Source organism: Triplophysa dalaica, chromosome 20 (genome assembly GCF_015846415.1).
Source record: "Triplophysa dalaica isolate WHDGS20190420 chromosome 20, ASM1584641v1, whole genome shotgun sequence".
NCBI classification, from domain to species: Eukaryota; Metazoa; Chordata; class Actinopteri; order Cypriniformes; family Nemacheilidae; genus Triplophysa; species Triplophysa dalaica.
The window spans coordinates 18293039-18305213 of NC_079561.1; the positions used below are offsets into that span (position 1 = coordinate 18293039).

A 12175-nucleotide genomic window follows, 5' to 3' on the forward strand; every position below is an offset into this window, starting at 1 on the left:
AAACGTCCGAAAGAGGATACATTTGGACGGGCAGAAAAGACGTGGAAATCACGTTCAGATGACGTCGGTTCAACTTTCATTTCGGAACTATTTTTCAACCGTGACGGGACGTGTCGAAATGACGTCTTTTCAACGGTCATCAAACGTCTAAATGTTTGTTGGGTATGCACAGAAATGAAAGAGTGAACATAAAGTTTGATGTAAAAATGTATTCAATCAACAAACAATAGTTCGAAATGCATTTCCACGTCCAATCACACGCATCTGCTTCACAAGAGCGATGTATTCTAAATCTCGTTTTGTGGCATGCAGTGGGCGAATATTCCATCTCCTTTCCCCCACTTTTTTTGATAGTAGCAACAACACAAAATTTCCTACGTTTCCTTGTCGAGCAGGTGCTCGCAAGACGCCGTTCTTAATGATCTGACGTAATTCCGGTAAAATTCCCACTTTTCTTCTACTTCCTGCGGCTATACAGGACGATTTCGTTTGTGCGCCCCCTGTCGTTTCAAAGAATATCTCAACGGCGAACGCGTCAAGTATAAACTTCTCGTCCGTTTGGGGAGCTGCGTGCGCGGTCAGCGGAGGCTCGCGAAGCGGAGACAGGCTCGTGTATAAACAGGCCTTTAGAAGGGTGCATACGGAGTGTCCTACATGCTTTTATGAAAAGAGAAAGCCACGATAACGTTGCAGAATTCAAATGAGACCTCCGAATGCGTAGCCTTCCGAAACGAGACTCAGTCATAGGTAGAGTAGATAATTAGGTTGTGGGTTAGGGTACAAGTTTCATAAGACTAGACACAGCAATAATGTATCCAAGTTTAAAAAGCCACGCCCATAAATCTGACTCGGAGCTTTGTTTTTCTTCAATGGTGTGCATCTTTCCTGAAATACACCATTCCTGAATTACACCAAGTAAGATCGATTATAATACTTTTAATTATTTTGGTCCCATGTAATAAACATGACATTTTGATATGAAAAATGCATAAAAAGGTCAATAACCACCTGACGGTGTGATCATGGGTTCGCTTTAAGCTTAACCACTCTAAATTAGCGTCAAACCAAAACAATGAAATGTCTCAAAAGCAAACCGTAACGAAGCTTGTTTTTATTTTCATCTTATGACTAAGGACTCGTAAGCGAACACCACGAGTATAGATCACATGGTCATACGCAAACGAATCGGTTAAATGTAAAATTGTTTGTTTTGAGCGCGCTTCTATATTAAACCTGTAACATCACTAGGTAGCAGCATTACAGAGCATCTATAAAGCTGTTGCACTGATCTGTTTGTTTCAGGCTTGAGACTTGGATTCACCTTCTACTGTTGGTAACGTAACAGCCTTGTTTATTTTAATCGTATCCATGTGTGCATGTCTTGAATATTTCTAAAACATTGCCATGGCGTGAGCATGCCTAGTCATTATTACAGACACTTTTTTAAAAATAATTAATAATTATTTCAACACACACTTTTTTCTTTGATGGCTTTGCTTTAAGTAAAAATATAAAGCCTTGAATGTGTTTTATCACAACAGTTTTTGATTTGTGTTTTGTATATTTTTTTGTTTGTTTTTGAATATAACTATGTCCAACTCTTATTATAGTAATGTGCCTTGTTTGGTTTTTGGCAAGTTCTTGAAACAAAAACACAAATAAGTAGATTTAATCGCTTTAAAGTTTTTCATGAATGTAACCGGTTTGTGTATCATGTAACTTTTTATCAGCAAACATGACATCAGAGATTATATCACAGCTGATGGGAGCGTGGATGGATGTGCAGGGAATCCTGATATTCCTCTGTGTTCTGCTGTTGCTGAAGAACATGTTTGATTTTCGATTCAGCAACATGCCCCCTGGTCCCTTCCCTCTGCCCTTCATTGGAAACTAGGGCTGCAACTAACGATTATTTTAATAATCGATTAATCTGTAAATAATTTTTTCGATTAATCGATGAATCGGATAAAAACAAAAACCAAGAAAAGCATTCATTTCCAACCCTTTATTCAAAAACAGAACTAAAATCTTTAGAAAGTGCACAAGCATGTTGCTCCTTGAACATCCCTGAGCTGTTATAAAAATAATAAAATCAAATAAAAATGGACTAACACAAAAAACATACACATGTATGCTTTACATCTGCCAAATATATAGACTTTTTTTAAATAAAAGTGCCACCTGAGCTGCCAGAACAATAAATAATTTATAAAAACTAAAGAACAATACAAATCAGAAAACTTAACAGGATTTGTTTGAATGCAAGAACTTGTTCTCTACACTACACTGCAGACAGACACTCGCAGATGCACACACTCGCAGACGCACACACTTTTGCAGACGCACACACTGACACACACACACACTCTCTCTCAAATTCACTTGAAGCTTATTCATTCAATTACTACCATCATTGTAGTAAGTGCAAGCTTCATTTATACACCACATTTTAACAAAGTTTAAGATGACCAAGAGCTATAAAAGAACTTTAAAATTAAATTAAAAAGTACAACACACACAAATATATTATATATACTTTTCTAACTTAGTAGTTTTGTCCTGTTGTCAGTCCAAATTTAAAAAAAAAATCTTATATCAAGAAACATGTACTAGACACATGAAAAAGCATAAGAAATTATGTCTTGTTTTCTGAAAAAACACCTCAAATTAAGTGATTGTTTGCTTAAAGCAAGAAAAATTATCTGCCAATGGGGTACAAAAATAATCTTAATGAGATATAATTTCAAACAGAAGTTTTAAGCATCAATTAATTTTCTTGTCTAGTAATCTTGATTTAAGATTTTTTTGATATTTGGACTGGAAATTAGACAAAATTACTAAGGAAGTTTTGCAGTGTAGCTATACATGACCACAGATTGATAAATGAATGGTCCAAAAAAGGCGAGTGAATAAAAACGTGTCTTTAGTCTTACAATGCAAAGCGCAAAGTAACTACACCACCCCTGATTATACTGTTATTAACGAGCTAATGCTAACTTGTGATGCTTGTCAATCTGGATATCGAGTAAACACCAGCACCAGGGACATTACGTTCTTCACTTCGAAACGGAACAAAAGTAGGATTCTGTAGTGACTTAACCTGCTGTTAAACTCCCTTCCTCCTCATCACAGACTCCAACATGTTTGAGTTTCAGGTGCTGGATCATTGCCGCGTTGCTCCCGCCATGTCGCGTTTGCATATTTTGTAGTTAACACAGTTTTTCTGTTTATTTAGTGTGAAATGCTCCCGCACCTATGATGACTTGGGACGCGCTGATTTCTCTGCCTCCGCCATGTATCTTTCCTCCGCTCGTTTTTTTATTTTTGCTCCGCCCTGTATATGAGGCGCCGAACTCTGCTAGCATCAGTGCGCGAGAGAGACCGAGTGTGTTTACTTCGCTCCGCGCTCAAATAAAGTTTTTTTTTTCAATAACCAAACGTCTCCGCGTCGCGCGACACAACGAATCGATAATGAAATTCGTTGACAACTTTTTTACTAATCGATTTTTATCGATTTTATCGATTCGTTGTTGCAGCCCTATTGGAAACCTGATGAGCATCGGTTTTAAAGGTACAATGTGTAGGATTTTGAAGGATTTATTCACCTAAATGTAATATATAATACAAAACTATGTTGTGAGTGGTGAAGAAATACCTTACAAAATGAAACGAAATGTTTATATTACCTTACAATGAGCCATTTTATGTATATACACCGCGGGCACACCCTTACATGTAATTTATTAATGTGCACATTCATGTTTCTATAGTAGCACTACACGGACAAACTGAGCGCGTTTCGTAAAACGAAGGATGCGCGAGAATATGTTCTTCTTCTTCGGCTGTTTTTTGGGGCAGCTTCAAAGCGACTACATAGAAGGATTAGCAGAAGAAGAGGAAGAACAATAACAGCATTTACTTGTCGTGTTTTTTTGTAGAAATATAAACGGTTCTTTGTTGCAGTAAGAAGCAAAATTTGCGCTAATGGCGGACCACACATACTCCGCACAAGAGCCGTTAGAGCGTCAATCTGTTCGTTCAAAAAAGAGAAAATACGACGCAGCAAGGAGAAGTAGAGACAAAAAACGTCAGAAAACCCGAATAAACATCGGCATGGCTTTTCCCAAATGGAGGGCACTGAAGCAGGAAAAGGGTTTGCTAAGCGACGCCGAAGTTGCAAGCTTTCTGCTGGACCGGTAAGTTTGTCTAATTTCCGCTATATAAGTGAAGTGTTTGTTTGATAGCTTTAGCTAATAGATGAGCATGAGCATCAAGTGAGTTTTTCTTGTTTTTAGCACTTTGTTATTGTACTATAATTCCTTTTTGCATGGCCGTGTGCAAATCAAGTTAGAAATCATTTTTACAATCATAATTTGCATACATCGGGTGTAAACTATATTATAATACTGCTTAGCTTCTGTGCATACAAATGTGTAATTTAATAATTGATAGGATAAAATCCAAACTTCCACGTTGCATAGTTTATCAGTAATACAGTGTCAACGAAGATTTGAGAAGATACAATTGATCAATTGGGGTGATGCCTTACTTTAGCATTAGCAAGCGGTTTAAATAGGCTGTATGTTACGAACCAAGTTACCGTGCCAAAAAATGCTATGCAAAATAAGCGAATACATCACTGACACAATGTTATACAAGTAACAATCATTTTCACTATAACGATTAGAGTAAATAATGAATTAAGTCAATTTAATTAATTTGTTTTTCTTTGTAAATAAACCTCGTCACTTGATTTGCAAAGGTTACTCTCTGCTGTCTCAGACGACGACATCTCTGTCCTGTGTCCGTAACTTCAGTGTGTTGTTCGCCTGTGAGATGTAGATTGCAATTATCAACACCACCGATAGTGGCCGCTATCATTTATTGAACCCTTTTGTCCTGTGACGGCAACCGTAGCTACTCTAATAGAAGGGAGAGGATGGTGGCGGAGCTTTAGGTTGCAATTTCAAACTACGCCAATAGTGGTCTCTGTTACTTACACAGTTCACCTTTAACGACCCAATGGAGATCTTTCCAAAGGTGTGCTTTTGTGTGTCATTGTTTTATAATATTGTTTCACATTTTTTGGGAAGTTAACTTCACGTTTGACAGATTGCCGAGCGATATGGAGGCGTGAGCACGCTGTACCTTGGAAGAAGACCCTGTATACTGCTCACTGGATATGAGGCTTTCAAAGAGGCCTTTGTGGAACAGGCAGACGTGTTCACGGAACGGCCGTTCTTCCCTGTAAATGACAGAATCTGTAACGGGAAAGGTAAAGAACGTTCAGAAATACGATACACGCACATACATATTTATGCACGCACCTAAAAAAAACTTTAATGTTGTCGTATTTTATAAAAAAAATATTGGAAAGCACCACAGCCGACCATTCCTAGAATACTCAATTTAGCGCAACTAATCGCAGTGAAATTATCTTCAGCAAATGTTCATGACGTACATTATTTGGCTCTTTAGTTGTATTCACAGGCGTTGTGGATTTCTAATATAAAGCGAGCAAACGGACGGCCACATTTTTATGCCTTTTTGCTGTTTGGGAACTTTGTTCAGTTACAATGGGGTCATGAGGTTCTAAATGCCGGAAGAAACGAAATTCGGAAACCAAAAATAAATAAATCAGTTTGCATGGCACATTTAAGGGTGGATTGCTTTGTGAATCTGTTACAAAGACAAACTATACTACAGTAGTACAGACTATACTATATTGGTGAGAAAACATAAGAAAGTCGATATGCCAAACATGTATCCCTCTCTTGTGTGGAACACAAAAGAAGATATTTTGAGAAATGTTTGTAAGGGTGGTTTCGCTATACTGGTTCAGGCTAAAGGGATGCCAAAATGACTAAAGAAACGTTAATGGCAAGATGTTATAAAACTCTTGTCAGTTTCCACCCTTCTGCAACGACAGAAATAATCACATTGATTATAGATATATATGTGGGAGAGCTTTGCTATAACATGAATTTATTGTATTGCAATATGGAGCGTTTAAATATTTACATTAACCATCACGTCTCCAGGTTTGTAAATAAAAGTATTTAGTAACAGACTTAAATCGATGTTACATGTAAAATGGTTACAAAGTAATTGCATAAAATTGTAAATTAACAACTAACAATTTCCAAATGTATTCGATATTACCTGAGATGATGGGAAAGAAAGAGAGAAAGTATAAAAGAAGAATAAAAGCCAGAGAAGGAGAGACAGAGCTCCAGGAGAGGAACTTCCAGTGAGGAGACGAGTATAGAGAGCCCAGAGCTTATTTTACATTTCCCTTTTATCCTATCCTTGACCATGTGACTAAACTAACCTGATACATATTAAATTGACCAATCAGTACCACCTTTAACCCCCACTGTACTGGACCCACAATAAACCAACATCTCAGGCAAAAGTGGTTGATCACTATCTCAGCACCCCTTTGATCTCTAGAAGAGCAAATTGTGCCTTTTGGAAGAAAGGGGGGGTTGTGGTACAGCAATTAATTTCTTTTATTTTTCCAACCCTACATGTTCATAGAATTTAAGTCAATTGGGGTTAGTGTTATTTGGTTAACGTTCTTCAAAATACCTTATTTTTGTTCTACAAAAGGAAGTCATACAGGATTGAATGTAATGCATTTCACCTCCAAGAGACTCTTCACATAGTCACTAGGACAGGCAACAATGCTCCATTATATGTGAAAGTTAGAAAGAGGGTGGGAAATGAAAAATATATTATGACCTTGACTAACAGTATGAGTGGAACACGGGAAAAAAAAGATTTAAAGGAATGATAGGATGAGCCACTTTGACAACCAGAAACAAAACCGGTCATTGAGGATAAATGTTCAAATGTCCATAAAGGAGATGGCAATATTCCATTACATGTTCATGTCCTTATACATTTATGTGATCTTTCGGTCTCACGTAGGTCTGATCTTCTCTGGTGGCCACATGTGGCACCAGCAAAGGCGCTTCGCTGTGGCGACGCTGAAATATTTTGGTGTGGGAAAGAAAACCCTGGAAAACTCAATTCTGGAAGAGTGTCAGTTTGTTTGTGAGGCTCTGCTGGTTGAACGAGGTCAGTTTCTCTATAATTTTACGAGTATATCTTTAAAAAAACTACAAATGCCTCGAGCAGATATTTGATTTATTTTCTCTCTTATGTTTTTAAGGTCTGCCGTTCAACCCTCATGACCTGTTGAACTGTGCAGTGGGGAATATAATATGCAGTTTGGTTTTTGGCTACAAGTTTGAATACGACGACCAACGTTTTTATCAGCTGTTGAAGTACTCGGATGACACCTTTAAACTGCCCATCAATAGATTTGGTCGGGTACGAGATCAGCATAAAATATATGAATATGGTTTAGATTCCTAGATTCCTTTAGTTGTTCCTTCCTTAAAGTCCACCTCTAGTCCTGAATGCAAGTTTCTGTCCGCTTCCAGGGTTATTATAGTTCATTAAACCAAAACTCAAAACATTTCTGTTCATTGAAATCAAATCAAATATAGGCCAGAATATTATTTGAAAAACACCAACCATATTGAAAAAACGACCTTACCAATGCAATAAACGTAAAAGTAAAAGTAAGTTTATGACACTAAAATTAATAACTGTTATTAAATAACTAAATTGAATAAAAATATATAAAACACATGGAGCAATATAGAAAAATTCCAAGAACATAAAAAGTATTAATCACTTTCCTATCCTACATGCATCCATAAAGGATGTTCTTGAAATGCATATAGATTAGTTTTGGTATGATGTTTGTGATTAGCTGTGACCGTCTGATGCCGCGGCGATCTTTTACGCATTGCCGTTTCCAGTCTGGCAGCTGTGACAGTCGCCCTGAGCACATTAACCGTTACCGATGTGTGTTACGAGGCTTTCAGAATAAAAATAGCCCAACAGAATACATGATTTGTCTTTTTAGAGTTACGACATCTGTGAAAATGACATTTCCTAAAGGTTTTATTTGTTTCCTAACGTGTGCAACTTCCGAGATGTTATTTGGTGCATTTCTGAGAATGGATCCAAAATAAAGTAATGGCAACTTTGAGGTCTGCATCTCTTTAATGCGGTACACTAAATTGCTCTTTTCAGTAAAATGTTTAAAGTGATGTAACATACCGATAAACAATATATTTTCGCTCTTTATAGCTGTATAACGAGTTTCCAACCCTGATGTCCTTTCTGCCGGGGCAACATCAGACGACGTTTGCCAACCTTTCCAAGCTTAAGGTCTTTTTTCAGGAGGAAATTCAAAAACACAGAGAAGACCGAAACCCATCCAGTCCCAGAGATTACATTGACTGTTATTTGGATGAAATTGAGAAGGTAACTTTTGAAGCCGGACAGATTTAACCTTAACGCAACTACTTGGCTATTTTTGTGGCTTCGTTGTATGAATACACTTGCATTGTGATGTGATTATGATGTCACCCTGGCAGATTTTCTGTCTGGCGAGCTGTTGTTTCAACTGACGGAGTTGACACCATCCCGTAGTCACAATTAAGTCATTGATTTGTGTTCATTTTGAGCAATAGGCAAGAAAAGTCTGAAAATGGATGCCTCTGAACCTAATCCAAAAATGATCATTTCTTTGTAAATTAATTTGGGAGAAGATCACGCTTATTATGTTTAATGTTCTGGAATTTCGAAGCTCAGACTATCTGTAAACTTGTTTCTTTGGATCTTTTCCAGTCTAAGGACAGCGAAGCGGAGTTCACAGAAGAAAATCTGATCCACTGTTTGCTGGATCTGTTTGGAGCGGGAACAGAAAGTACCGCTAAATCACTCAGCTGGGGTTTGCTCTATATGGCCAAGTACCCAGAAGTGCAAGGTGAGGTGATGGATGTCCAAAAACCTGTCTGCTTGTAAGACAAATGTGTACATGTTTGCTTTCTGTCACCGCAGAGAAAGTTCAGGCAGAGATCGATCATGTGATCGGACAGACGCGTCAACCGCTGATGGAGGATCGGACGTACCTGCCGTACACTTACGCTGTGATTCATGAGGTTCAAAGGTTTGCAAACGTTCTTGCCTTCATTCCGCCGAGAGTCGCCTGCAGAGACACAACAGTGGCCGGATATCTTATTCCCAAGGTGAGAGATGCTGCTTTCAAAGTTAATGCTTTTTGTAGCGCGTGCCCAAATCTCGCTAGAATACAAACAGTTCACAGGTCAACTTCAGTCGACAAATAAAATATAATATTAAAAAAAACGTTTTTTCAAAGGAAAAAAATATGACGTTTGTGAGACATTGTTTTCTAGATGGTTAAGCGAATTTTCCCGAATTTTCATAGATCTTGTCTAAATGTCTAAATGTAAATGTAGATCAGCAACCCAAAAAATAAAATAATGCAACATTAACAAGCAGAATGAGAAAGTGAGTGAGCAAGATAAAAGATTAATAGTTTTTTTGTGATATTATAATTTATCATGACATTTGAAAACATGATTTTAAAAAATGTATAGAAAGGTAACTCTCACACCAAATCTAGTTGTGACCCCATGTTGGGAATTGGGAACCACTGTTATAGATAATGTTTAGTTTTTTTTGTGATTTCATTCAGAATTGGTGACCTGAACATCTTGTTGTGTATTAGTGAGACAAACTTCTTTTCTGGTAGGGTGTGATGGTTCTTCCAATGCTGAAGCCTATCCTAGAGGACAAGAAAGAGTACAGCGCTCCACACGAGTTCAACCCAACGCACTTCCTAGATGAAAATGGCAAATTTCAGAAGAGAGAAAGATTTATTCCCTTCTCAATAGGTAGGTCAGAAGGATGAGGCTGTATTTTTATAATCCAGCACCCTCAGGTTGTGAACAGTTTTATTGTGTTTCACAGGTAAGAGGATGTGCTCAGGTGAGCAGCTGGCTCGTATGGAGCTCTTTCTCCTCTTCGTCTCTTTGATGCAGAATTTTACCTTCCTGCCACCTGAGGGAGAAACTCTGAGTCTGAAAAGGACGGTGGCCATCGCATCTGCTCCTGAACCCTTCCGTATACGTGCCATACCTAGATAATGAACCTTACTTAAAGTGATAGTAAACCCAAAAATTAAAATTCTTCTGCAGAACACAAAAGAAGATGTTTTGAAGAATGTTGGTAACCAGCACACATTCACATGCATTGGTTTTGTTTCCCTACAGTAGAACTCAATGGTTGCTGGCGCTGTTCTGTTACCAACTTTCTTCAACATATCAGTTTTGTGTTCTTTGGAAAAGAGAAAGTCAAACAGGTTTGAAAGGACTAGAGGGTGACAGAATGATGACAGCCTTTTTATTTTTGGGTGAACTATCCCTTTAAAATAGAATAAATGACTTAACACAATAGATCCTTTTCAAGCAGTTTGTTTGACAAAGGGTCTGCCAATCATAACGCCGATATTATGTTCCCCGTGACTGACTGCTATTTTGTCCAACAAACAAACCAGTCCAACAAACCATGCGTAGTAGAGCTTTGGGGCCAGTTGCACCAGCTGGTAGTACAACCAGCCGTAAAACTAGTCTGGACTTTAGTCCTGCGTAGAATTTACACCGATTGCACCACAAAGGCATAGTTTACATCAGATACTAAACCTTACGTCTAGTCAGAGGAAGCCGCTTTTCCTCGAACCGACCGTCATGGACCAGAATGCATTTGCAAGTGGAATTCTGCTTTTACCTCTTTGGTGATCTGACGTTTTTTGTCGTGGCGGTTTTTAAGATGGTCTTTCTTTTTGTTTGTCCTTAGCAAGTGCCACTTGCACACAGTTAACAAGTGGAAAGTTAGGTTCCAGCTGTTCACCTGCCACCTGCCATGTGTCTGCACAGTGTATGTGATGACGTAAGGTGTCTGCGTGAACAGGGTCTGCAGTGGGATTCAAAATACGTTGACTGAGAATGTACACACTATCTATCAATGCGGTTCTCCAATATAATGATTGGGCAACATTATTTTGGTCCTACATCTTTCGCAGACCATATATAAATATAAAAATGTCCTCGGGGATGCGCATTGTCTAAAATGAGCGTAGCTGATCCTGGTCGTAGTTTTAGATGGCGCAACATGTTTAAATATTTATCACACGTCTGGTCGTAGTTAAGTCAGACATTGGACTAACCAACTTTTTATGTCGAGCTGGTGCCATCAGCCCCAGTTGATTAATATGAAGAAAAAAAACGTTTTATTTATTTTAATACTATATATATATTTTTTTTTTCTGTGCTAATATTTTATCGTTTAGAATTGTGTGGAAAAAACACTGAAAATAAAACTCAAACTTATTGTAATTGCAATGTATGTTGGAATCTGGTTGGCTGAATCCTGGGGATCACGTTAGACACCTCAGCCAATCATAAAACAGCCTCTAGACTACTTTCCTGCTTTCCGTAGAAGGTTGCAGACTTTCCATTTTTCTCAGTTTCTTTGGAAATGTGGATATGACGCCATTGACAGACGTGTCAATACGTCCAAAAAATTTACTTGTCATTTGTTAAAATGCTGATTTTCTCACAATTTACAAATAGTTGGAAACATTTGGGATATTGTAAGTACTCAACTGAACAAAATATATAACATCGGCCTAGTGGTTTTTGGATATTTTACTGCAAAAATGTTACATATTGTACCTTTAAACTAAATGCTTGAATTGTTTGAATCAGTTTTCTGCATTATCATTACTTAAATCTTGCAAATAATAATGCATGTCAAATAGGGAAAGAATTTGGTAACTGTAACTAAGAAACACATTTTAGTGAATGTATGTGACTTAAGCAATTGTTTCCCAACATTTACCACACCGCAAAGAGAAAAAAGAGAGAGAATCTACACAATTTATACTTTGCAAAATCTTTATTTGCTTTTTTTGTACACTGCCTAATTTTTCCAACAACATTAAAAGATCAAGCTCTTGTAATGTCTCATTCTTGACTTTTAGAAGAAAAGAACAATATCACTCATCACAATTCAACATAATCATGTCATGATGTGAGTTACTGGCAGGAGTTGTGATCATAAACTGATTTGCAGGACGTCTTCAGATTGATCACTTCTTTTCTTCATGGTCTCCTGCATCTGCAGTCATGTTTGATGTTGTCATGATGATATGATGTCAGGTTGTTACAGACCGGCTCACAGGACGTCTCCTTGAAGCAGCCGTGCAGATGTTTAGCACACGCTTCAC

General features: G+C 37.8%; 1 protein-coding gene across 2 annotated transcripts; it reads left to right on the top strand.

Annotated features, from left to right (window-relative positions):
* The first annotated feature begins 682 nt into the window (after window positions 1-682).
* On the top strand, window positions 683-11872 carry LOC130409186 (cytochrome P450 2J4-like). 2 transcript variants are annotated; one of them, XM_056732951.1, is made up of 12 exons: window positions 683-915; window positions 1303-1333; window positions 1731-1891; window positions 4996-5040; window positions 5113-5275; window positions 6934-7083; window positions 7178-7338; window positions 8170-8346; window positions 8713-8851; window positions 8926-9113; window positions 9641-9782; window positions 9859-11872. In XM_056732951.1, the coding sequence occupies exons 3-12, from the start codon at window positions 1736-1738 to the stop codon at window positions 10032-10034; spliced, it is 1497 nt and encodes a 498-aa protein (XP_056588929.1). In that variant the 5' UTR covers window positions 683-915; window positions 1303-1333; window positions 1731-1735; the 3' UTR covers window positions 10035-11872. The 2 variants fall into 2 exon arrangements, with proteins under 2 accessions (XP_056588929.1, XP_056588928.1); XM_056732950.1 differs by lacking the exon at window positions 1731-1891 and having other exon boundaries at window positions 3964-5040.
* Window positions 11873-12175: the final 303 nt, after the last annotated feature.